This window comes from Peromyscus leucopus, unplaced genomic scaffold, assembly GCF_004664715.2.
Source record: "Peromyscus leucopus breed LL Stock unplaced genomic scaffold, UCI_PerLeu_2.1 scaffold_708, whole genome shotgun sequence".
Classification (NCBI taxonomy): Eukaryota; Metazoa; Chordata; class Mammalia; order Rodentia; family Cricetidae; genus Peromyscus; species Peromyscus leucopus.
Window position 1 is genome coordinate 1989 of NW_023505627.1, and position 27982 is coordinate 29970.

Below are 27982 nucleotides of genomic sequence, written 5' to 3' on the forward strand. Positions count from 1 at the left end.
TTACCATGTGCTGGAGATGAGCAGCCGTGGATTCTTTGCCTCCAGGGCCCTGAGCTCCATCATCACCTGGTCACTGAGAGGGGCCTGGTCCAGTCTGTAAGCACAAGAGGGGGCTGTTTCTTCTGGGATCCACCACAGAATTATGAGGCCTCAGGGTCCAGGATCCTGGACTCTGTTGTCTGTAGATGGAGCCAGTGAGGAGCCTTATTAAGGCTTATTCAGGATTCAAAACCAGGACAAAGGATGGAGAGTAGCAGATTGCATGGAGGGAGATGTGTCCATGACACAGTCTCAATGGGGCTGGGTCAGTGTGCAGGGAGATCTGAATTTAGAATGAGGTTCGTTGGAACTTTCCAGAGCTGAAACGCAGGTCTTGCCCTTTATACCCATGCCCCACAGTTCAGTCATTGGAAATAGACTGTCATGGGAAAGGTAACAAGAGGGGATTCTGGTTGGTAAAGGGCCACACAGTATCTATCAGGATTTTCAGTGACTGGAGGTCATGGTCATATCTCCAAAGGGAATGTGGGCAGCTCTTCACAGTAAATACATAGTGCTGGGATCATGGGTATTCTCCTTGAGGGAAAGAGCCTTGGTTCCATTCTCACCTCCCTCCCCGTTCCCTCTGGTGTTAAGGGAGGAAGCCTTGTCCTTACACAGCAGCCACTACCTGAGGTCTGCTGGTCCCATTCTTGTGATCCTCAAGTTCCAGCATTTCTGGTGTTAGGGTGACCTTCCCTGGGTTTCCACATCCTCAGTCCATAACCGTAGTTATATCACTCCCATCTGCCTATTGTGAGGCACAGACAAGGATGGAGGGGAAAGGTCCTGCACCTGTGAGAGGTTAAGCAATGTCAGGTGCAGCAGACGCCAGCTCTGAACAGGCTCTTCAGCCTGTGAGAAACAGTCATGGCTGAGAGCAGGTTGGGGAACAAAGGTGCCAAGCAGCTGGGCCAGTTTAAGCTCCCAGAGGGTGGAAAGAAAACTCTTCACTGCCCAACTGCTCCTGTGCATTCAAAATTGAACCAGAGAGCTACAGTGATACAGTCTTCCAGAGGACCTGAGTTCAATTACCAGAACCCACATCAGGCAGCTTATATCCACCTGTAACTCCAGTTCTGAGGGATTAGACTCCTCTGGTCTCTGAGGACACCTGCACTCACCTATACCAATGGTTCTTAACCTGTGGGTTGCGACTTGTGTGTGGAGATGTCTAATGACCCTCTCACAGAGGTTGCCTATGGACATTGGAAATATTGTATATTTACATTAAAATTCATAACCATTATATTATATTATAGTTATAAAGTAATGGAGAAATAATTTTATGGTTTTGGGTCACCAAAGCATGAGAAGCTGTATTAAAGTGTTACAGAATTAGAAAGGTAGAAACCACTGGCATATACATACACAAGATTAACATGATAATAACAACAACAACAATAATAATAACAATAATAGAGTTGAAGAAGAAGGCTTGACAGAGGGAAGTCTCAGGGAACAGGACTGATGGACTTCTCCTGTTGGCTGGAAGAACCAGAAGATTCTCACTACAGGGGAAGGGAGTCTCTGTGGTTCTCTGAGCTCATGAAGGGCACTGGCCAGCCACCTCTGGGAATTTCACTAGAAAATGGCTGTGGGCCGTGCTGGGGAGGTGGAGGCACAGGAGAGGGAGAAGCTCAGAGACGGCATGAAGGGGCTGAGTGGAGGACCAGGGTCTCCAGGGCTGTAGTTTGGAGGCTTCTGAGCTTGTGTGAAACTGTAGTCAAGGGGGAATGTCACCATTTCTGGTACAGAGGACTATCTCAGGCTCCTGTAGTGAAACCTGGTGACCCTCCAGGACTCCAGCTTCTTTCTATTCCAGAGCTTTCCCCAACCCTGCCTCTGTTTGGGCCCTGGTCTCAGCTTGGACCAAATCAAGTACTACTTCTCCTTCAGGCCTCAGAAAACTCTCCTGAGCCATTCAATGAAGTCCATCTCTCACAGCATGACATTCTCACAATACTGTTGACTCCATGGCATTCAGCAGAGCTTGTCAATACATAGTCATGTGTTGGTGGTTGATCTATGTATGTCTCTTTCCACATAGCTTCAGGGGACAGAGCCATGTGTGTTTGTAATTTTATCCCTAGTGTCTGGGCTAACCTGATATGAATACATACATGCATAGATTCATGAATGAATGAATGGTTGAAGTATTGTCCTAGAGTAAGGCAAACCTGGGAGTCTTTCAGGATATACAGCCTTGCTAATATACATGATTCCACTATGTCCACTACCTACCTGCTATTATCTTTGGTTTTATAAATGTACATTCTGTGTCATTACAATCCATGAGGTGGGTATGACATTCTATTTAATAGATGAGGAAACTGAGTTTTAGAGAAGACAGTGACTTGCCCAAGTCCCAGAGTATAAGTGGCACAGCTGGTCAGGAGCCAGGGTGACTGTGCATTATCTGTCCCTTTTCTTTTCTATGTCTTGTCATGTAGTAATGCACCTGTGTCCCTTCCTCTGCCTCCTGCCCAGAGGGAATCTCAGGTTATTACTTACCCCAGGATTCTGAGGTTGCATTTCCGACTCCTTATCCCCTTACACAGCAGCCTCACACCAAGGTCACCCAGGTCATTCAGCTGCAGGTCTAGCACAAGCAGGCTAGTTCTAGCCTTGAGCACTGAGGCCAGGTCCACACAGTGTTTGAATGTAAGGCCACAGTTGACAAGCCTGCATGAGAATGGAGGTTCTCACCATTAGCTTCTCCAGGGCTCACTGCTCTTGGGAACTGAACTCAGGTTTCCCTTTGTCAGCCCTGATGTGCTGTATTAGCAGTGCTTAGCTCTTTGGAGTGACCTTTCTAGTCTGGGTGGATAATCCATGCTTCCCACAGCTGAGCTGCAGAAGCAATGGATTGCAGAAGCAATCCACTGCTCTGCTGTGACAGACCATGGCAGAGCTCCACAATACCCAAGACAGCTCACTGGTATATTTCAAGAATTCACCAGCCATAGAATAGAGCATGATCTAACTTGGCATGTAAAATCTTAATAAAGATGGAGTCCATAGAAACAGAGTAGATGGGGGGAGCGGGAGGAGGGTATGAAAGGGGCATCTGTGGTTGGTATGTAAAATGAATTAAAAAAATAATAAACAGAGTAGAAGGCTGGTTACAAGGGCAGAGAGCAGGAGGAAATGGAGAGAAGCCATTCCCTGGGCCTGGAGCCTTCTTCCCTTGGGCTTCCCTTTGTCTCTGTGTTCTTCAGCTCTCCTAGTCCCTTTCATAGAAAGTTTGCTCCACTGAAGACCTCAAGGGCCTGTTTATAGTGGGGTTCCTTGATGAATGTCAGTCTCTCATGATTCCTCCAAAACAGAATCCCATTTGTTTATCATAGGCAATCTGTTACAGGTGTGGTCAAGACAGTTTGATGAATATCTGATGAATATGAACCCTCGCCCTAAACTCAGGTTTTGCATTGGGTCTCCATTCCATTCATCCCTGCTTCAGGGGAGAACCGAAACCAAACTCACCACAATGTCCTAAGATGACATCCATGGCCTCTCAGGATCTTACAAAGTCTACACAGTGCAAAGAGGCTCACTGGATTTCCACTTAGATCCAGCTCCTCCAGGCTTCCTGTGAACTCAAGAGTGGAGAAGAGAATCTTCCAACTGGTATCTGTGATAGGGTTCCACCTGGACCTGAAGGAGAAAGATATGGTGGGGAGGTAATGAGTGATGTGGCTTGTGTATGCATGGTCTGAGGTACGCAGTCCCACACAGCAGATTGGTTTCTATCTGCCTGAGCACCAGCCCTCAATATTGCATCCCCAGAATTCACCAGCTTCTACATGCTCCTTTGCTCCAACATCTGGATCCTCTCCTCTGGGTGGTTCCTCATCTATATCCTTATCATAGCATGTTGTGTTTTCATTTTGTATGTCTGTTTCTGTCTGGTCTAGGTGTCCCACAGGGTATGAACTGGTGGCTGGCATCTTTTATTTTTAATCTACAGCAAGGGTCTGGCACAAAGGAGGACCTTGATAACTCAGAGAGTCTTCTTCCTTTTGATGTGACTACAACCCCTTCCCCTGGAACAGAATTCTAGAGTCTCATGAAAGAAAATTGGAAAGGGGAGGTGGAAAGAGAGCTCAGCAGAGATGGCTGAGCATGACTGTGATGGGATGTTGAACATGATTATAAACACTACAGATGTGCTGTTTAATGGTCCGTACCTCTCTACAAGAATATAAGAGTGCAGAGGAGAGAGAGAGAGAGAGAGAGAGAGAGAGAGAGAGAGAGAGAGAGAAGCTCAGAGTGGTAGCGCATTCTTTTCATGTGAAAAACAAAGCATATGAAGTCAGGAAAATAGTGAGATCTAGGCCAGCCTAAGCTACAAACTGCAGAGCCTAGGAGCAGCTCCAAGCCTGGCCTGTGCAACATTCTATCCCAAACACTACAAGCAGAACAAAATAACAAACTCAAAAAAAAAAAAAAAAAAAAAACAAACCCAGAAACACTAATGAAAGGTAGCCAAATTTAACTGTAACAAAAATTATAGAATATTTCATTCCAATTGTACAAGCCCAAAGAAATGTCAAGGAAACCAAATAGTAAACTTTGAAGAATGGTGCTTTTTTAAAGACTTTATTTATTTTTTACTTTATGTGCACACTTGTATTTCTCCCTGTCTGGGTGCACTCTTTACATGCAGAAACCTGCAGAGGATATAATCAGGGTCTTGGATCCTCTGGGACTACTGTTAAAGGTGGTTGTGAGCCATCTGTTGTGGGTGCTGGTAATGGATCTACATTCTCTACAAGACCAGCAAGTGATCTTAAACATGGAACCACTCCCCCAGCTCTCAAAAGATGACAATTGTGTTACATGTTAGTATTTGCATTGACTAAATGTGGAACTTCAGAATGTATTATTCAGAAGTCAAGAAGTGTCATTAGGAGCTCCACACAGAAATTGTTCACCTTGCTATCTTCGATGCCTTAATACTCTGGGCTGGTCCTCTCCATTCCCTTGGCTTTGGCCATGTTCCACCTCTCAAGTGTTTCCCTTGTGAGCAATGGCTTCCTCCTTGTCTCCCTGCCTTGCCTGGCTGTCTTTTCCTCTCAACTTCACTTTCTCACTAGCGGTTGAAGCCTCTCTTCTCCTATGGGGTTGTCCCAGGCTCCTAAAGACACTGTCCTTTTGCAAGCAGGATGGTGTTCCTGGTTTCTCTTGCCTTATCGGACCTGTCTCTGTACCTAGTTAGAATTCTTCTGAAGGTCCACATCAGACCACTTCTACTTAAACATCAGTATCAAAGTCATCCAAGGTTTACTTTTATATAACCATAGACACTTAGCAACAACCTTAAATGGCCCAATTTGCCAATATATGCTCTGGCATGTTCTGTATGGCAAATGTGTTGCTCTGATTGGTTAGTAAATAAAACACTGATTGGCCAGTAGTCAGGCAGGAGGAAGTATAGGTGGAACTAACAGAGAGGAGAAAAGAAAGAACAGGAAGGCAGAAAGAGACACTGCCAGTCGCCACCATGACAAGTCGCATGTGAAGATGCCAGTAAGCCACGAGCCACGTGGCAAAGGTATAGATTTATAGAAATGGATTAACTTAAGCTATAAGAACAGTTAGCAAGAAGCCTGCCACGGCCATACAGTTTGTAAGCAATATAAGTCTCTGTTTACTTGGTCGGGTCTGAGCGGCTGTGGGACTGGCGGGTGAGAGATTTGTCCTGACTGTGGGCCAGGCAGGAAAACTCTAGCTACAAATATACTCTCCATAGGGAATATTGTAATGCCATTCAAAATGTTAACTAGACTATTAGTAATCAGAGAAGACAGTCTAAATTCATTAAGAATATAACCATGAGTATAAGATACTATGTGGCTCAGTTATACTGTAGAAAAGTATATAGAAAAAAGATTAATAGGTATTCCTCAATTCTTTACTTCATGCATTGTACAAAACCTAGGATCTTGAGATTCCTAACTGTGGTGTTTTGAATGAGATGTGACCAAGAGTCATGGGCATTTGAATGCTTTGTCCTCAATTGGTGGGACTATTTAAGAAAGCTTGGGAGGTATGGCTTTGTGTAAGGAAATATGTTACAGGGGGAAGGATTTAAGTTTCAAAGTCTAGAGCCATTTCTCACATACCCCTTCTGCCTCCTGATGGTGGTTCAAGAATGATCCCTCAGCTGGGGCTCCAGTCACATACTTTCCCTCTGCAACAATCGACCCTGACTCTTCTGGAATCATAAACCCAAATAAACTTCTATAATTTGCCTTGGCCATGGTGTTTTTATCACAGCAACAGAAAATTAACCAACACTAGGCATTCTCTCTATCAATGAGTTCCATCCTTAGCCATTAATATTTTGAGACAGTGTCACACTATGTAGCCCAGGCTGGACTGGGACTACTGGTCTTCTTGCCTCAGCTTTCTGAGTTTGGGATGACAGGTGTGCATGACCAAGCTCAGTTAACCCAAATTTTAATGCTGTCCTGTCTGATAAATGGAATTCTGGAGGATACTAATTTAGTTGGTTAGATAATTGGTATATCTTACTCTTCTACAACAAGTATGTTTTTAATTAGGTCCTACTATTCATATAAAATGAGTCATTGAGACAACTTCCCATTTGTGTGTAACACAGTTTGATCACATCTGTGCTCTCTGACCCATTTTCTTTCTACTCTTCATCCCCTTCCTGTTCTCTAACAGTTGCTCCACTACTTTTAAGTTATTTACTTTTCATGTGGGCTTTTGTTGTGTTATTCAGATTGGTGTCAAAGCCAGAACTCAAGGAATCTCCCACTTTTAGCCACAAGAATGATGGCTTTTCAAATGTATGCTGGCCAAGTCCAGCTCAGCTTATCTGGGGAAAAGCTTCAATGTGTAGAAACAGAAGACTCAAAGAAAAAAAAAACATCCCTTCCTCTGAGAATCTCTCCCTTTCTGGTCCACATGAATGAGCATTCCCTTGCCTGATATTGGGTGTGTGCCTGATCAATGCAAGAGTCACACCCTACGTAATTAGTGTACTTGACTGCCTTAGCTCTACTTTTTGACGTTCTCATGGAAGCAACTGTATTTTTCCTCCTGTAATTGATTGGTAGGGCCTGCCATGAAATGAGTGCTTAATGAATATTGATGGTGTGCATCATCTAGATGGGAGAGAGACACATTCTGGTACTGAGTCACCAATACAGCACAGTGGAAGGGGAAGTGTACCTTGCTACTGGGATTGGCATGAAAGTAGGAAGGCTTTAGGCTGAGTGCCAGGGTCAGACTGCCTTCATTGATACAAGCTGGGTAGTGGAAACATAGTAATTCTCATACATATGAATCTGAGGTGATGGGGCAAGACCTCATGGCCAAGGTCACAGTCATGGGCAAGGAGGATGGTGCCTGCAGGAGCTGAATGAGCAGTTTCTCTGAGAGAAAGCATGGTAAGAGAGAGGACCAGTAATTGTGGGCCATTTGAACCTTGTGAATGGTGAAGATAATTTGAATGAGAGAAGGTAGGTGATCCTCACTGAGGCATAGGGAGAGATAAAGGCTCATAGTGCCAACATATAGTCAGGCACATGAGGCAAATAGAGAAAGGTGGTCAGATTCAGCAGTTAGATGTCACTGGTGACCTGTATCCTGCTGCCCTGGAACCAGCTAAGAGTGCTGCTGGTGCTCAGAACATGTGTGCTCATGGGATCCACAGGGGGAGAGAGAGGGCTGTGTCTGGATACTCACAGAACCATCCTGGGGGTCATCAGAGTTGGTCCCTGATGTTCATTCCAATTCAGCTGAAGCCTCTTCACATGGTGGCAGTACTTAATGCAGAAAGTGACCACCATGAGCTCCATGTCTGTCTGGACCACCAGGTGCTTCACATTTGTCTGGAACCCTGGGTGTGTCATATCTGTCGTGTCACATGCCTTTTTTTCTTGAAGATTGTTCATCACCTGTGTCAGGAACTTTTCATTCTGAGTCTCATAAAAACAATGAAACAATCCCAGAGAATAGAGATTCTGGTGCTGGGGCAATGCCCTGGCTTTATCCAGCATTTCCCATAAGGTGTGCAGACGCAAGTGGGTAGTTAAGATTTTCTTCATTTTGTTTACCCCTTGTTTACTCAAAAGGCCAAACAGGAAGCGTATGGTGGGTGCCTCAAACAGGTCTTGCCTTCCATACACTTCTATCAGTGTTTCCACAATTCTGTAGATTTCCATACCACCATGTTTCTCCTCATTATTCCCCAAGATGCAGGACATTGCTGCAAAGAACTCCTGGAGACACAAGTGGGCAAAGCTGTAGCTCAAAGAGCTGGGCTGCTTTTGAAGGACACCCATCTTCAGGAAAGTGGCAATGACATCATCAGATAACCCTTGCTCACAGAGATCTCTCTTACTGAACAGGGTCCTTCTTCTGCAGATCCCCTCAGCAGCCAATGAGCAGAGTCCTCTGAGCTGTGTCCCCAGGGTACACTCTGGGAGAGTCTGGTAAAGGTATTTCAGGCAGAGGGCTGTGGTTGTCTGTGAGGTCAGTGAGAGGTCTCTTCCCTGCTCCATCTGTTGCTTCAGGCAAGTGCAGACCAGCCAGGATACCCAGGGCACCAGACATAGTGTTGAGAGAACTGGGTTTGAGTCAACCAAGCTAAAAGCTGTAATTGCTTCGCTCTTCTTTGAAAAATATTTGTTGAAATATTCCTTCCGTCCAGACTCAGAGAAACCCAGGACTTCCACCCAACGTGGCTGCCACAAGGAAGGAATAAATTTCTGGAGAGCTGTGGTCCTAGCTGTGAGTAGCAAGGAAGCCCCAGGAAGCATGGATTTCCTCATCAAACTGCCCAGCAGTCTGTGCACAGGCTGTGGCTGGCTCCAGTGCAGACAGAGCTGAGGATTCTGCTCCTTCAAGACCCATGCTGGCTCATCTATGCCATCCAGGATGAAGAGCAGCTTCTCAAGGTGAGACAGGACCTGCCTGATGGGAGTCTCAGGCACAGCCTGGTCTTTTGCTATGAGCTCAGCCAGACTCAGCTGCTGGCACTGGGCCAGCTCTCTGCAGCTGAGGTAGAAGACATGCTGGAAGCGATTCCTGTAGAGCTGGCCTTCTCCCCATTCTCTCCTCACCTGCCTGGCCAGCGTTGACTTCCCAATCCCAGCAGCCCCCTCTAATATGACTAGTTGAGGCTCTTCCTGGGTATCTGGGCTTGGACGAAATAAATCTTGGATCTCAATCAGATGTCCTCTCTCCTCTGCTACACATTGATGCCAGCTTTCCCTGACCAAGGTGTCCCGGCCTCTTGGGCAAGATTTTTGTAGAAGTAGTAGCTGTGTGAAATTTTGGAGCAAACCCTCTGTTTCCAAGGACTCTGTTTGGTAAAGATTCTCTCTTCCTTCACTCTGATGTTCTTCTGAAATGAATCATAAATAAAGGAGAGAAAGATGGAGCATAGGTGTACATAGCAGTTTATTCTTTCATTCCTTTCTTTCTCCTTCTTTCATTCTTCAATAATTGGATAAGCTTAGGATCTATCTAAGCTGTACAACAGACTGCCTGTGGGCACTGGATCATTCTGAACAGTGCAGTGCAAAAATGTGAGCTTTAGAATGTAGAAGATTGTAGTTCAAGTATTCACTTGACGTATAATAATGCTGTGTGACCTTCATCTACACACCAGATACTTATCAATGTCTTACTCTGTGCCAGAGCTGCTTTTGGGGCTGCGAATAAAGGGCAAGTTCACAGACACAGCTATGTCTCTGTTCAGTCTATGGTATGATCCAGTAGCTCCACTGAGCTCAGTTTTCCCATCTGTAATTTGCGGGCTGTGGTCTATCCCTGTAGGAGGCCATGGAGTACTGGGAGATTACAGACAATGGAGTCAATGTCTGCTCCTGACAGATCACATTGGCCCCCACCTTTGCAGTCCTGACAACATCATTTTATAAGTCCTGGGATTCTTTGTCTTTTGGGATGGTCTTGGGATACTTTAGAGTTTATGTTCAGGACATGGACTTGTTCCTGTCCCCAGGACTGGTAATCCCTGAGTTATTTTGTACTGCTTTCCAGATATCATTAGTAACAATGAGTCTTGTTTGTAGCTATTGTTTGGATGTCTTTTGTCCTCTCTCAAACTCATAGTAGAAACTAGTTGCCAGTGTAGCAGTATGGGGAAACGGGTCTAGTGTGAATGTTTGGAGACATGGGGGCAGGCCCCTTATTAATTGGTCAATACTATTCTTTTAGGAATGGGCAAGCTTTTAGGGGAAGGAGTTCCCTTTCTCTCTTGAAGGTACCTGCTTGCCAGTATAATGTTTTTTCTTAAGCAGAACAGTCATAGTCTCTACTTGAACTTCCAGACTTTAGGACTATAATTTAATATACATATTCTAAACAAATATACAACAAAAACCAAAAACCACTGGTTATGATGGTGTAGTCCTGTAATTCATCACTCAGAAGACAGATGCAAGAGAATCAGGAGCTCAGAGCCAGCTTTTCCATATGGTGAGTTTGGAAACTTCATGAGCTATAATTGTGGTGGTATTGTGTTCCCCAAAATATTGTGCACCCTAATAAACTCATCTGGCGTCAGAGAACAGAACAGCCACTAGATACAGAGGCCAGAAAATGGTGGCATTCACACTTTTAATCCTAGCATTCCAGAGGTAGAAATCTGTCTGGATCTCTGAGTTCAAAGCCACATTGGAAACAGCCAGGCATGGTGACACACCCTTTTAATCCCAAGAAGTGAGCCTTTAATCCCAGGAAGTGATGGCAGAAAGCAAAAAGGTATATAAGGCATGTGTACCAGGAACTAGTCTGGTTAAGCTTTTAAGCTTTGAGCAGCACAGTTCAGCTGAGACCCATTCTGGATGAGGACTCAGAGGATTTCAGTCTGAGGAAACAGGACCAGCTGAGGAATTGGCAAGGTGAGTTAGCTGTGACTTGTTCTGCTTTTCTGATCATCCAGCATTCACCCCAATACCCAGCTCCAGGTTTGTTTTTATTAATAAGACCATTTAAGATTCATGCTATATATAATCATCAGTCAATCCAATCAATCAATCAGTCAGTCAATCAAACAAACAACAGGAATAACAAAAGTTTCCCAGTCTCTCTTTCCTGTCCTGCCAATGGAAAACACAGGAACACACTTGCTCTTGATGTAACCTGCTCCACAGTTCACCACAGCACACTTCGCTGGCTTCCTCCCTTCTACCCTACTTCCCCTTCCACCAGCCAGTGCATCCAAGGTATCTTCTCTCTAGTTTTGGACCTGACCACAAATCTCATCTCAGCATCTTCTTTGGAAGAAACTCAAGATAAGACAGATAGGATAATGCCCCATGGATCAGAATCCAAGTTCCTTAGCACCTGACGTTTGCCAAACTACAAGGAGCTGTCTGTCCTGTCCTGGCCATAGGTGCTGAAGAAAATTTGGGGAGCTCACAGAGTGTAGCATCAATTCACAGAATTAGCCATTAGAGTTCAGCTTCATGGGCCAACTTGCCTCTGAAATCAAGATCTATAGATCTGCTCTCATTGTCTTCTGTGGGAAAACTTCTAACATCTACTGAGTGCACCAGGTTGGCCACTCATGTCTGTGGCCAAGGTCTGCCTGGCTCAGGCCATGTCTGCCCCAGGTGCAAAGGGAGGGCTTAGTTCCTCCAAGGCTATACTCTCCAAGATCTTCCACCTGGAATGTATCTGTTACCATGCACACATCTAAATTTTCTTTAGTTCTGTGACACTTAAAAAGCTCCTGGTGTAGCAAGATGGTTCAGAAGTTAAAGAGCTATCAGCAGAAGCATGTGGACTAGAATTTGGATCCCAGGGCCCCATGCACATGCTGTGTTTGCACTGTGGCCCCTGTCACTTCAGGTTCAGTAAGCTGAGACATGAGATCCCCAGAGCAAGATCACTAGCTAGACTTGCTCCATTAACAAACTCTGGATGTAGATGATGGGAGATTCTGCCTCAATGAATAAAGAGAGAGCAACTGAGGAAGATTCTAGACATCAATTTGGGGTGTCCACATACACACAGTGCAACTCCCAACATATGTATGCCCAACATATGCAAATATGCATATACATATGTATCCACAGCATACACATACATAAAATGAAAAGGCTAATTAAAAATCTATAGAAAATAGATGGTAATGGGAAATATCCTACTAAGTAAAATAACCCATGCCTTGAGAGACAACTGCCACATTTTCTCTGTCATTTGTGAATTCTAGGTTGATATATTTAGATTTATATGTTTAATTTGTTTTTTAAAGTTTAAGTTAATTTTTGAGAATTTTTTACATTCATTCTATATTTACATTATTTCCAGCCTTCTGTAACTTCTCTACCCCTCCAACCCTTCCTGTGTCTCCTCTTTCCCATTAAGTTCACCTTTTCTTCATTTTTTATATATACATGCATCAATACATACATTCTCTTGAGTCCATTTAGTGCTGTTATATGTTCAATGCTGAACACTTGGGATTGGATAGCCTATGAGGGACTCATCTCTGGAGAAGACTGAGTCTCTCTCTCTCAGCAGCCATTAATTGCCTATAGCCTTTTATCTAGAGGTGGGGTTCATGTGAGACTTATTTGGAGTGTCTCTAGAGATCAGGAAAGTATAATGAGCCCAATAGAGGGGTACAGTAAGGGATCTTAACTGGTGTGGGCAGAGAACACTTGTGATATGAAAATGGGGTTCAAGGTTGAAGTGAGGATAAAGTTTCTGTGACAGGGGAGAGGAGTGAGTTGGATGGTAAACCAAAACCAGCAATGTTTGAAAAGAACACACACTGCTTTGTAAGCTAATTAAAATACAACTTAAATAAATGTAGGCTAGTGAGCAATGGGTGCACTGTCCTTTCCTCAAAAGACATGAGTTACTAAAGGCAAATCCCAGTGCCAAGCATGTAGTACCTCTCTCAGACTTAATAATCAGGGAGGATGCAGAGACTCCAAAAACAGCAAAGCCTGTTGCTGTTCCTCTTGGTGGTCTTCCAGAACTACAGTTAAGACCCTATTGCTGAAGGCATAAAGCACTTTTGTTAGCCAGGCGGTGGTGGCGCACGCATTTAATCCCATCACTTGGGAAGCAGAGGCAGGTGGATCTCTGTGAGTTCGAGGCCAGCCTAGTGTACAAAGTGAGTTCCAGGAAAGGCACAAAGCTACACAGAGAAACCCTGTCTCGAAAAACCAAACCAAAAATAAATAATAAAAAGTACTTTTGTTACAGGACTTAGAGACTCCAAGTTGGCACAATTGTGAAACTTCTTCCATCCTGGCTAGCTTTTATAGTACTAGGTGTTATGAGGCCGATGGGGGAGAAAACCCATCAATGCTATTACCTGGTGATGACCCTGAATGCTGCAATAGTGACCTGCAGGGCAAGACACTCTCACTGGTGCAACAGTTGCAGGAAGGTTACAGTGTAACCAATTGCCTTTTGATTACATTTAGGAATTTCTTTCTTCCTCTCCTCTCTCTCTCCTCTCTCCTCTCCCTCTCTCTCCTCTCTCTCTCTCTCTCTCTCTCCCTCTCCCTCTCTCTCCCCTAGCTCCCCCACTCTCTCTCTCTCTTTTGAGACAGGATTTCTCTGTGTAACAGCCCTGGGTGTCCTGGAACTCACTTTGCAGACCAAGCTGGCCTCAAACTCACAGATAATCACATCTCCTCTGCCTCCTGAGTGCTGGGATTAAAGGTGTGCACTACCACACCCAGCTGATTTGAGGTATTTCTGATTAGATTTGAATTTCCAGGGAGGGAACTCATGCCTGGTACTGTAAATGTGGTCTAAAGTCCATGGCTCAGGAGGTCATAGGTCTTAGGGGAGGATCTATTGCTGTGGGTTGCTAAATGGACATATTGTTAATCTGCCTTCTGAATATTTATGTATATTCCCATTGATTAATGTTTCCCTCAACCTTGTCCAGAGAAGCTTCTCTCTGCACTGGACAGCAACTAATATAGAGACCCATGTTTAAAATGCTGATTAAGTGTCTGTTGTATGCTTGGCTCTAAGTGGGATGTCTGAGTGGGGTCACCAATGTTCTGGGAACATTGTAAAACAGATGGCAGAAAGAATGAAAGATCTGGAGAACAGGAAGGATCTTTCTGTCCTTGGATGTGTTTTTCTAGATGTTACATGGCTGTTGTGCTCATGAATTCACTACAGCTATAGTTGTTTGTACATGACTTATACAAGACCAACCCAACAAGTTCAGTCATTATTCTATCAGGCAGCACTAATTAGATTGAGAGGTTTAAAAAACAACAACAGCAACAAACAAGCAAATCAACAATGACAACAACAACAACACAAAACAAAAGAAAACAAAATAAAGGAAGAGGACTAGAAGTGGGAGCAGATGTGTTGGGAGGGTGTCCTGACAGAGTGAAAAGAGAGGAGTTGGGAGTGAATACAATGAAGCTACAGTATATCAATATATAAACTTTTCAAACAAATAAATAAAACTTATGTCAGACCTGCACTTCCAGACACAGCACCTCTCCACTCTCTTCACAACACTTTTGCTTCCCAGGGATGCTGATCTCCTTCTAGACCCTCTCCCTCCCCATGGGACCCACCTGATCCCCAGAAACATCTTAACTTACACTGGTGGTGTGGAGACATAGATATTCTACCTGTGCTCTCTGGAGCACTCTCCTCCTCAAATTCTGATACCCCTCCCAGGGACCATGACCTCTTCCTAGTACCTCTTCCTTCCTTTGGGACTCACTAGATCACATGCCCTTCTCCAGCTCGAATCCTCTAGCCCAGGCTTATGGTACAGAGACACAGGTAAGCTACATGTGTTCTGTGTGCTCCTGGCACAGCCATCCAAGCAACTCTCACCAACCCAAGGCTGCTTACACCACATCCATCCTTCACGTTCACCTTGGCACACACATCCTGTGCTTAGGTCCAGTCTGTTGAGTCTGCCTGACTCTTCCCTGACTACTTTTCCCAATCTCTAGACCTGGCCCCAGCACAGGCTGATGAGGTCCTCCTGCACCCTTCCTAACCCCATGTTGAGGCAGGGTAGCACATCCTATGTGTAAGCCCAGCCTGCTGTTCTCATATTAGAAACAGAAGCAACAAAAGATCATATGCCCAGGTGTCACTGTAATAACAAGATGAAAGGTCAAGACAATGTTTGCCTCCTCTCAATTCAATAGTTCCATAGAAATGTTTTTCAGGGAGAATTACCCAGATGAACCCTAGGACCAAGAATTTAGTTGAACAATCATAAGCCTCAAAGAATTAGGAAGTTGAAAGAAGTCAGAAAAAACTAGATCAATGAACTTAAAGAGAATAAACTCAAAAAGAGCAATTGCCTGGGTTTTGTGCAAGAGAACACAAACACAAGGCTGAATGAAACACAAAGATAATAAGAATTGGAAAACTGAATTCAACAAAGAGACAGAAATAGTGAAGAGAACTCAAGCTGAACTGAAGATGAAATTGAAAATCTCAAAAACCGATTAGGAAATTCAAAGGAAGGCCTTAGAAGTAGAATGGATCAAGTAGAAGATAGAATACCAAGACTCAAAGATAAAGTAGATGAATTAGATCACATAAGCAAAGAGTATTCCAAAAATTTAAAAAATGGATGAACATGTAGGAACTATTGGATATCATGAAAAGACCAAATCTTCTATTTATAGGCACAGAAGAAGGAGAAGATGGTCAATGAATACACTAGATCTTCAACATGATCATTGAAGAAAACTTCCCATTTCAGGAAAGATAAACACACAGAGATATAAGAATCATACAGAATACCAAATAGGAAGGACCAGAAAAGAAACTTCCCATGACATATTATAGTTAGTTTGCTGCATATGCAGAACAAAGAGAGGGTAGTGAAATCTAGACGAGAAAAAACAAAACAAAATAAACACAAGTCACATATAAAGGCAAACCCATCAGAACAACAGCTGATTGTTTCATGGAATCTTGGAAAGCTTGAAGTCCTGGAGCAATGTCTCCATGTTTTAGAGGCCATGGATGACAACCTTGATTTCCTGTTACAGTCAAAGGAGAAAGAAAAACTTTCCATGATACAAGCAGGCTAATAGAATTCTTGTCTACCAAGCCAGTTCTGCAGTGAATAGTGGAATGAATTCTTCTAATGAAGAGAGGAACAAGCAGAGCTAAGAGACAGTGGAAGGAAAACAAATAGTCACTGAAACACAAATGTGACTAAGAGCACAAAGGGCAAACAACAACAACAACAACAACAAAATTACTACAATCAACACACACATTTTCAACAGTAACTTTAAATATTAATGGCACATGCTCTCTAATAAAAGGAAGGATAAAAAGGATTAAAAAATGAAGTCTGGCTGGGCAGTGGTGTCGCACGCCTTTAATCCCAGCACTCTGGAGGCAGAGGCAGGTGGATCTCTGTGAGTTCAAGGCCAGCCTGGTCTACAAAGCGAGTTCAGGAAAGGCGCAAAGCTACACAGAGAAACCCTGTCTCGAAAAACAAAAAACAAAAAAAAAAAAAAAAAATGAAGTCTGGATTGTAGGAGCCAGAGAGGTCAAGGACACAATAAGAACATGGCCCACAGTATCAACTAATCAAGGCTCATAGAGGCTCACAGAGACTGAGGTGACAATCATGGACCCTGCATGGGCCTGAGCCAGGGGCTCTGCATATATGCTATGGTTCTGTATCTTGGTGTTCTTTTCAGATTCCTAATGGTCAGAGTGGGGTTGTCTCTGACTCTTTTGCCTGGTCTTGGGACTCCTTTTTTCTTACTGGGTTGCCACACTCAGCTGTTTTTGCCTAGTCTTATTTAACTTGTTTTGCCATGTTTGGTTGATTCCTCTGGGATGCCTGTTCTTTTCTGATGAGAAACAGAGGGGGACTCAATCTGAGGGATAGAGGGTCATAAGACTGGGAGGAGTGGAGGGAGGGAAAACTGCTGTTGGGATTTGTAGTAAATAGACAAATTCATAGATATGAAGCTACTCATTACTGAATAATGAATAAATCAAAGAAGAAATCAAGAAAGAAATAAGAAAAATTCTGTAACTAAATGAAAATGAAACAAATGAACAAAACAAATCCCAACAGAAAAAAACCTCTGGGATGAGTTAAAAGCAGTACTATAAGGGAAATTTATAGGTCCAAGTACCTACATTAAATATCAGAAAGAGCACAGATAAATGACTTAATGAAGAAACTTAAGAGTTTGAAAAAACCAGAAATATGAGAAGTTGAGTAGATGCCAAAAAATAATAATAATTAAAAAAAACAGGCACAAGTTAATGAAACAGAAACAGGGAAAACAATACAAAGAACCAATGAATCTAAGAGTCATTTCTTTGAGATGATAGAGAAGATTGACAGAACCTTTGGCTCAACTAACCAAGAGAAAAAAGAGAGAGAGAGAGGACACAATTGAACAGAATCAGAAATGAAAAGGGAAACATTATAACAGTCACCAAAGAAATTCAAAATAGTATAAGAAAATCGTTTAAAAACTGTATTCTACTGAGCTAGAAAATCTGAAAGAAATGGACAAAATTCTGTATTCATCCAAGCCTGAAAGTTAAACCAAGAAGAGATCAACAAACTAAACAGGCAAATAACAAACAAGGAGATTGAGACAGTAATAAAAGGCCTTCTGACCAAAATCAGCCAGGCAGAGATGGATTTACAGCAAAATTCTACCAGAAATCTCAAAGATCTACAACAATCCTTCTAAAGTTACTCAAAAGAAAGGAAAAACCATTCCCACAGAAACAGGACCATTTCCAAATTTCTTCAATGACACCAGTTTAACTCTAACACCAAAACCACACACACACACACACACACACACACACACACACACACAGACATACAATAAAAACTTTTAAAAACTACATTCCAATTTCCCTGATAAAGATGCAAAAATCCCTAATAAAATACTTGTAAACCCAATACAATCATGTATAAGAAGATCATGCATCATGGTCAAGTTGGTTTATACCAACTTGAGATGCAGTGATAGTTCAACAAACATATATAAACTAATTAAATAATAAACTATATGAATGGTTTTAAAGAAAAAAATTACATGATTATCTTAGATACAGAAAAATCCTTTGACAAAATCCAGTGTTCTTTCATGAGTAAAGTTGCAGAGAGAACAGGATCAGAGGACCCATACATCAACATAGTCAATGTTCTTTATAACAAACACACAGCCAACATTTTCCTAAATGGAGAAAAACATCAAAGTAATCCAGTTAAAATAATGAATGAGACAGGACTGTCCACTATTCCCACTCCTTTTCTTCCTTTAAATATTTTTCTTTTCATTTTTTATTCTATGTGAAAAGATGTTTTGCCTGTCTGTATGTATTTCTGTGCCGCATGTGTGTGCAGTGCCTTCAAAGGTCAGAAGATGGTTTTAGATCCCCTGGAACTGGACTTACAGGCAGTTGTGAGCTGCTATGCAGGTGCTGGTAATTGAACCCAGGTCTTCTGGAAGAACAGCTGTGTGGGGCGTTTACCCACCAACCCCACAGCTTCCCAGAGTTTTCTTGAGTGCAAGCAGCAGGAAATATTAGATAGAAGGATTTATAGCGGAGAATCTTGCCGAGATAAACAGATAGAAAATAAAGGATAGCCTCGAGAGGGCCTGGAATCTATCCCAACGGCCCCCGACTGTCTCTGCCCAGGTTTTTATAGAGACTCAAGGGTGGAGCAAAAGACCTCCTCCCCCAGCACAGCCAAGTGCAGACCATCTCAGACACCTGCACTCAGGCCGGTTGTCCTGATCATCCTCTCTCTATTCAGACCTGCTGGGTAAAGCCACAAGGAACCGAGAACTGGCTCCCACACAGCTGGTGCTCTCAAATGCTGAGCCACCTCTCCATCACCCCTCCCCCATTCCTTTTCAATATAGTTCTTGAAGCAGTAGATGGAGCAATAAGACAAGAGATGGAATTAAATGGATACAAATGGGAAAAGAAGTCAGATTATCTCTATTTACACATGATAAGACATTATATGTAAGAGATCCCAAAAAGTCCACCAGAAGAATTCCTTAAATCATCACCAATTGCATCAAAGTGGCAGGATAAAAAAAAAAAATTGACTTAACAAAAATCAGTAACATTTCTATACACTGAGAAAGAGACCCTGGGCACTTTCCCATTTACAGTAGCATCAAAGAAAATAAAGTATTTAGGAATAAGCCTAACTAATAGGTGAAAGACTTCTACAATTAAAACTTCAAACCCTGAAGAAACAGATTGAGGAAGATGTTAAAAAATGCAAAGGGCTTCCATGATTGTAGGTTGGCAGAATATTGTGAAAATGACCATTTTACTAAAATAATTTACAGATTCAATAAAACCTCAATCAAAATACCCACAACATTAGTCAAAAATTAAAAATTTTCCTTTTAAAGCAAGATTTATTTTATTTTATTTGTGTTTGAGTGTTTTGCTTGCATGTATGTATGTGTACCCCATGTGTGCCTGGTTCCCCATGGGGGTCAAAAGAAGACATTTGACTTGGTACTGGAGTTACAGATGGTTGTGAGCCACTGCATGGGTGCTGGGAACTAAACCTAGTTCCTCTGCAAATGCAGTAAGTGCTCTAAACCACAGAGCAATTTCTCCAGCCTCTGCACTCACCACAACGTTCTTCTTCTTTTTTTTTTTTTTTTTCCAGATAGAGTCTCTCTATATAGCTCTGGCTGTCCAGAAACTCACTATGCAGACCAGACTGGCCTTGAACTCTCAGAGATCTGCCTTCCTCTGCCTGCTGAGTACTAGTATTACAAATGTGTGCCACCAATCCCACTTCACCACATTATTCACAGAAATAGAAAAAGAATCCTAAAATTCATATGGAGCCACCCCAGATAGCCAATGAAGTCCTGAGCTAAGCAATGCTGGAGGGATTACCATTGCAGATTTCAAGATTTATTACAGAGCTATAGTGAAGAAAGCACTTTGATACCAGCTCAAAAACAGACATGTAGGTCAGTAGAAAAAAGTTGAAGATCCTACCATGAACACACCTAACTACAGCCATCTGATAATTCACAAGGATGCCAAAAATGTACACTGGAAAAAAGACAACATCTTCAACCAGTGGGCCTGGCAGAACTGGATCCCTATGTTTAGAAAAATGAAACTAGACTTCTCTTTATCACCCTGCATAAAAAACAAATCCAAATGGATCAAAGACATACCTGTGAAACCTGAATACCGAAACTGCTAGAAGAAAACAGGCTATAGGATATATGTGTGGGAAAGGGCATTCTTAATAGGATTCCATTTGCCTATCAGTCCAACAACTGATAAGTAGGACTTCATCACACTAAAAAGATTCTGTACATCTAAGAAAACAATTAAGTTGACTGAAGAGAAAGCTCACAGAGTGGGAGGAAATCTTTGCCATATATACATTTGATAAAAGATTAATATACAGAATATATAAAGAACTCAAAAAATAAGGAATCAAAAAAAAAAAAAAAAAAACAAAAAACAAAAAAACAAATGGTCCCCACCCTGACACTGCTGGAGTGCTAGGACCCAGAGACTGGGTGGCCCAGAGACCTATGATAGAACTAAATACAACTGGAGAAAATGACATTCTGCTCAAATCATAGATGGTGACTACCCCAGTTGTCACCAGAGAGCTTTCATCCAGTCACTGATGGGAACATATGCAGAGACCCACAGCTCAGGGAATCCTGCTGAAGTGAGGGAAGGATTGTATGAGCCAGAAGGGTCAAGGACATCACAAGGAAACTCACAGAATCAACTAACCTTGGCTCACAGGAGCCCATAGAGACTGAACCAACAATCAGAGAATCTGCATGGGACTGATTTAGGCCCTTTGCATATATGTGACAGTGTGTAGCTTTGCCTTCTTGGGGGACTCCTAACAGTGGGAGCAGGGACTGTCTTTGACTATTTTACTGGCTTTTGGATCCCTATGGCTCATGCTGGGTTCCCTTGCCCAGCCTTAATACAAGGGGAGGTGCTTAGTCCTACTGAAACTTGATGTGCCATGCTTTGTTGATACCCGTAGGAGGCCAGAGCCTTTCAGAAACAGAGGAGTGGATTGGGGGTGAGTGGGAGGGGAGGTGGGTAGGGAGTGGAAGGAAAAGAGGGAGGAGAAACTGCAGTCTAGATTCAAAATAAATAAATAAATTTAATAAAAACAAACAAAAAACAAATGGTCAAATGGGCTATGGTTTTGAAGAGAGTTTTCAGAAGAAGAAAAAATGAACAAGGAATATCTTAAAAAGTATTCATCATCCTTAGCAATTAGGAAAATGCAAAGTAAAACAACTTTGTGATTTCATTTTACCACAGTGAGAATGGCTATGATTAAGAAAATAACCAAAAACAAATGCTGTGAATGATTTGAAGAAAACAGAACCCTCATTCACTGTTGGTGGGATTACAAACTGGCCCCCTGCTCTAGAAATCAGTGTGGGAATTGTAAAAATGAGCTAAAAACTGATCTAGCATCTGATCCACCAGCACCACTCCTTGGCATATGCTCAAAGGACTGAACATCGTACTCCACAGAAACTTGCTCAGCCATGGTCATAGTCTCTCTATTCACAATAGCTAGGAAATGGAAAAATTGCAAATGCTTCAATTGATGAATGGATGGAGAAAATGTGGTACATATACAAAACAGAATTCTATTTAGATGTAAAAAATGAAATCATGAATTTGGCAGTTGTGGTGGTTTGAATGTAATTGGCCCTATAATCTCATGAGGAGTGGAAGGTGTGCCTTTGTTGGAATGAGTATGGCCTTGTTGGAGAAAGTGTGTCACTATGGGGGGTGGGCTTTGAGGTTTCCTATGTTTAGGCTACCACCTAGTGTTTCAGTTGACTTCCCATTGCCTGCCAGATCTAGGATTCTCAGCTGCCTCTCCAGTACCATGTCTACTTGCAAGCTGCCATGCTCCTAACCATGAAGATAATGGATTGGACCTTTGAAACTGTAAACCAGCTACCTCAATTGAATATTTTCCTTATCAGTGTTGCTGTGGTCTTGGTGTCTGTTTACAGCAATAAAAACCCAAACTAAGACCGCAGGTAAATGGAGGTAATTAGAAAATGTATTGAGTGGTGTATGAGGCCTAGGAAAACCCACTCACATTTTCTCTCGTTTGTGGTCCTAGTGACAGATCTTCAGAGGTCATTATGTAACCTGGAATCACTGCAGAAACCAGGGAAGAAAAAAAGGGACCACGGGGTGGGAAGGGGCTCTAGAGAGGGGAATAGAATGATAAGGTTCTACTAAGGGAGAAATCGGCAAAATGAAGTGGGTGGTCTGTAGTTAGGGAGAGGGGAAGGAGAAGAATATCGAAGTAGAAAGAAGAGGGATAAACCACACTAAGGATATTATTTAGGGAAAAACATTGCTTTATATGTACTTAAAATTATATATATTACTTCTTAGTGTATATGTATATGCACATATATATACACATATGCACACACATTAATGAACATATTCCATTTGGGATGATATGCTTCTATAAAAGCCATAGACTATCTAATATAAACTCTAGTAACAGGCATGAGAAACCTTCTTGTGAGTTGTTAATGAAGGGAGTACAAGGGAAACCCAAAACAATAGAGGCTATTACTGTTTCCCATGGTTGCCTCTTAAAAGTTGAAGGAAAGTCCTTATTGCTGAAAACACCTCACACTTTGGACACAGGATTTGGAGGATTCAAGGTATATCTGATCCAGAAGTCTTCTTCCTCAGGACCAGCTTTCTCTGTTCTGGAAGGAGCTATGTGAATTGCCAAGGGTAGAAAGCAATGAATAGTGATTCTGTACTGGCTAATTTTATGTCAATTCAACATAAGCTAGAGTCATCATAGAGGAGGGAGCCTCAATTGAGAAAATGCCTCTATAAGATAGGGCTGTGGGCAAGCCTGTGGGACATTTCCTTAATTAGTGATTGATAGGGAGGTCCAAGCTCGTGGTGGGTGGTGTCATCCCAGGGCTTGTGGCTCTGGGTTGTACAAGAAAGGAGACTGAGAAAGCCATGAGGAGCAAGTCAGTAAGTAGCATTTCCCTATGACTTCTGCTTCAGCCCCTCCCACCAGTTCCTGTCTTGCTTGAGTTCCTGTCCTGACTTCCTTTGATGAAGAACTGTGATGTGAAAGTGTAAGCTGAATAGCACCCTGACTCCCTGCCCCTGCCAAATTTCTTTGGTCAGGGTGTTTCATCACAGCAATAGTAACCCTAACTAAGACACCTACTCAGCTATGACACTTATGAGCCATGATTATCAGCATGGCAAGATATCCCTAAAGGTGCAATGGTGGCATATATATTTTGGTGGTGACCAATAGCTGCCTTAAAGGTCACTCAACAGGAAGGAAATAATGCCTTGTACTGTAGATCTAGCCAACCACCCATGGCTAGTGAAGTCATGGATCTTAGAGGAGATGTTACTATTGTCACTGTACTTGACCAGTCTAATCCCCAACTGCATTCTAAATACTTGTCCTGAAGATAACTGTAGCTCTTATCCATAATCATGAAGCTTCTTTTGAAGCAGATGGAGACCATGACAAAAAGTTATAACTGGTTAAAATGCAGAGAATAATTGACTGGTGAGATAAACTACTCCACTGATACATCCTCAACACAACCCCTATACCTAATGCTCAGGGAACATTGTGGAAGAGGAGGAAGAAAAATTGTAAGAGCCAGAAAACTAGGAAGTCTGCTTTAACATTGTGTCTAAAGATATGACAGGGAATCTGTACCCATGAAATCTCAACTGTATGGCTGTTTACACAGGACTTGAACAGTGACACTAGTTGACATGCTATTGTTCATAGGAGTATCTCACAGGGCCCATCCCTAGATGAAGAGCTGTGGTCACCTAATGACTGCTGAGGAGCATTAGTTCTTCCCAGGGATGACCTCCCTAATGGTTATCCAGTATTAGGTGGCCTCAAGAAGCCCTACAATCATATACATACAAGAAATATTACATGGACTCAGCAGTTGAGTGTAAATATTTATTTGAATATATATATATATATGTGTGTGTGTGTGTGTGTGTGTGTGTGTGTGTGTGTGTGTGTGTGACAATAATAATTAAAGAAAAAGAGAACATATATTTGAGAGGGACCAGGTTCGGGCTATAAGAAAAAAGCTATTCTAAAAAATGAGAAAGAGAAAAACCTTTGTTTCTCTAGTTTGGTTTTCCTTAGAAAACATCCTGCTCCAAAGCTCCTAATGAGGTTACAATTAGGGGTTAACAAATTCCAATTGAAATACACACACACAGACACACACATACACAGAGTGGGGGTATGGCTATATTTGGCCAATGTTTGCCATCCTCAGAGGGTCACTTGTTTTTGTAAGTTGAAAATAATACAAATAATTGTTAAGTGTGTAAACAGATAAAATCAGAAGAATATTTCATGTTATAAAAAGTATATGAAATTCAATATTTAGTGTTTAGTTTAAGAGGACTGCCCTTGAAGGAAAGGAAGAAATATGAAGGGAGGGGGAGGGGACAAGAAAAGGTAATAGAGCAGGTTTGTCATGAAAGGAGGGAGGCTATCTGGGTAGAGGAAGGGGCCAGGAAGAGAGGGGGGTATAACCCAAATCTGAAAAGGTCATATAACAAAAAACCTAGAGCCAGGTATTGGGGTGAAAGCTGAAAGGTCAGAGAAAAACAGGCAGTGATTAGCTTAGCTTACCTCTACAAAATCCTCAGCCTCAGGAGAGCTGAGTTCCTGTTTCCTCACGCCTTATGTATGTTTCTGTGTCCTGCCATGTAACTTCCTGGGATTAACGGTGTGTGTCACCACTGCCTGGTTCATGTAGCCCAGTGTGGCCTTGAAATCACAGCGATCCAGATGGGTCTCTGCTTCCTGAGTGGTAGGATTAAAGGTGTGTGCCACCACTGCCTGACCTCTGCATTTAGTTTAGTGGCTGGCTCTTTCCTCTGATCCCCAGGTATGCTTTATTGGGGTACATAATATATCATCACAGGGAGAGTCAGAGGGAACGACAGCAGCGGGAAAATGAGACTTTGATGATGTTTATATATGAAAATGTCATGAAGCCCATCTCTGGATGCTAATCCCCCCCCCAAAAAAAAAAACAAAAGAAGGAAAGAAAGAAAGAAGAAAGGAGGGATGGAGAAGGAAGGGAAGAGAAGAAAGGAAGGGAGGAAGGAAGGAAGGAAGGAAGGAAGGAAGGAAGGAAGGAAGGAAGGAAGGAAGGAAGGAAGAACATGACATTGTAGAGTACCACAGTGAAACATCAACATGAAAGAAAAAAATGTCAATAAACACAGCATCATTGGAGCACAGCATGGTTATTTATTGTTCTGTCATCTGTGCTGTCTTTGACACTGTGTCAGCAGAACTGTACAGGTGTGACAGAGACCCACAAAGCCTGCAGTATCAGCCATCATACACTTTACTCCAAGTTTCCCACATTTCCTCTTGATGCGTCACAAAGCATGCCATGTGGATTGAAATTTACTATGAAGCTGTTGTAGGATATTACATTGTTCCTAAGTTCTCAGATAAGACACCCTGTCAGGACTTAGAATCAATGAAAAGTGCCTTTCTTTTCAATTGGTCTTTCTCTGCTGTTGATAATAGCTAATACAGAAGCCAGTTCTCCACAACTCTGCATGCCAGGATCCTCTAATCCAGTGGGCTGTTAAACTACAGCAACTCTTTTGTTCTCATAGCTTCATACTTGCTATGTTCATTACTAAGGTTACTGCATTCCACAGAAGTTATTGCATTTGTATGTTTCTATAAAATGCCCCAAGAACTTCCTATTTTTCTCCTTCCCTTTCTATTTCAGATGGGTAGTGGTGGAACTGATTAAGTCAGTTGATGCATTTTAATCCTGGGCCATATTTTAAGGCCCTGGATTCTACAAGTTTACTGGAAGCTGTCAGTGGAAGGAGTGCTTTTCTTCGATTGTAGCTCAGATTTCAAAGGTGGCATCATCTAGCACAGAGAGGCAGTATCGCTTAAGCTCAGGCCCTTGGCACCCAGAGCCTGTGCATCTCTGGCTTTGGTGTGACTGTCCTCATCACTCTGATGCCAGAGAGAGGAAGACAGAGGTGTTAAGTGTGTGAATTGAGACACTGAAGACTGAATACATTTCTTCAACTGTGAGCCTTCACTTCTCTAAGCCTTTGTCTTTTTGTTCTCAAGGTGGGACAATAGCAGTCTCTCTCTCTCTAGAGTGACTGTGAGATTTAAGTGCAAGTGAGATGTAAGGGAAGCTCTGGGCCTGACATGAGTCAGCAAACACCTGATGACACCTTGTGTACTTGGGAAGGAGAATCATAAGGATCCTGTGGTAATGGATTCTCCTGTCTGTCACTTTCCTGCCCAGGAATCCAGCTGTGTTCTGGAAACGACGCTGCCTTTAATTGCAAGGGCCTCCTGGGAGCAGTGCCATGTGCAACAGTGAGGATCCAGTGGCAGGATCTCTAGGCTGCTCTCTAGGACTCTCCAGGTCCAGGGTGCTATGCTGGCACTTTGTCCCAGGGGACTGAGTCTTTGTTTCACCTTAAGAAGTTCATGTCACCTGAGCAGAGAATTCTGAGTTTCAACTGGAAGCCATCTCTTCCTAGCAGCTTCCTGATTGCTGTATTATGAGTTGTAAGGAGGTTCTCCAGCCCCAGACATTCCCTGTGATGTTGGAAGATTGGGTGAATCTTAGCCTGGAAACTCATGGTCTGTGGGTGTGGCTGGAAAAGCTTGGTGAAGGTATGAATAAGGCTCTCTGGGAAGATTTCTGAGGGATAGGTTAGGTAAACTGAGGTAGGAAGGCCCATCAAATTGTAAGTGGCACCATCGAAAGGGCTGGAGTCCTGGAGTGAATAAAAAGGAAAAGTGAGCTGAGCACTAGCATTCATCTCTCTGTTTCCTGACTAAGCACAATGTGAGTAGTTGTTTCAGTCTCTTGCAACTATGGCTTTTCTGGGGTCATGGACTACATTCTTGATCTGTGAGCCAAATAAACTCTTTCTTCTTTAAATTGCTTTTGTCACAATGACAAGTAATGAATACCACCGGGGTTAGTAACTTTTGATAAGATTTCACTATGGAGCTTAGGTTGGTTTTGAACTCAGGCTCCTCCAGCTTAATGTTTGTTGGGAATAATGGACTATGAAGGGAAAGACAAGGGTTAAGTGTCAGCAGAATATTTCAGAGAGTAGCAGGAGGATGAAGGAGGAGGATGTCATTTCTCAGGCTCCCATTGTTCTAGATTCAGGCCCTGGGTCTGTCTCTATCTGTTGTGAGCTTGGACAAGTTATTCTCTCTGTCTAGACCTTGTGCCCTGGAGAGAGGTGGATACTTTGGTGCTTGAAAAGAGGAAGAGGCAAGGGTGTGGCCTGGGTTAGTTAAATAAGGGAAGTCAGTAAAATACACTGGCTGAAGCTGAGGCAGGGGCCTACCCTCTTCCCGGGGTCCAGCTAAGAGAACAGATCGTGGAGCTTCAGGACCTGCATGACCCCTGGGATCCTCAAGTCCCACTCATATTTTGAGCTGAACTCTGAATGCCAGTTGAGCTAGGCTCACTTCTGAACACATTGGTTCCAGTTTCCCTTTGAGTCACACACAAGAGCCCAGAAGGACCATTTCCAACCTGTGACTCTTATCATTCCATCATGGTTCCTTGACCTTCCATTTAATTCCCCTATCCCAGATCCCAAATGGGGTGGAGGCTCACCTGTGGAGAAACCTCATCTATGTGAACTTGAAGTCCCAATCACAGCCCTCAGCTTAACTTACCTCTGCTTCTGAATCCAGAGTCCTTATCTTCCCATTTATCAAGATTCTTTTCTGAGATCTGAGTGTGTCTCCAAGAGTTACGGACTGTGCTCAATAGTTTCACAGGATTTATCCATTCTGGAAAGCTTCTGGACACAGATGAAGAACATT

At 42.8% G+C, this 27982-nt stretch overlaps 1 protein-coding gene across 1 annotated transcript; it reads right to left on the bottom strand.

The window, feature by feature from the left end:
* LOC114706337 (NACHT, LRR and PYD domains-containing protein 1a-like) lies at nucleotides 1-27982 on the bottom strand (the record flags this gene model as incomplete). The annotated part of the gene is made up of 5 exons (XM_037201988.1): nucleotides 1-94; nucleotides 2554-2724; nucleotides 3526-3696; nucleotides 7762-9424; nucleotides 27833-27982. Coding segments are annotated over 5 exons (2249 nt in total), but the record flags the coding sequence as incomplete, so codon positions are not given.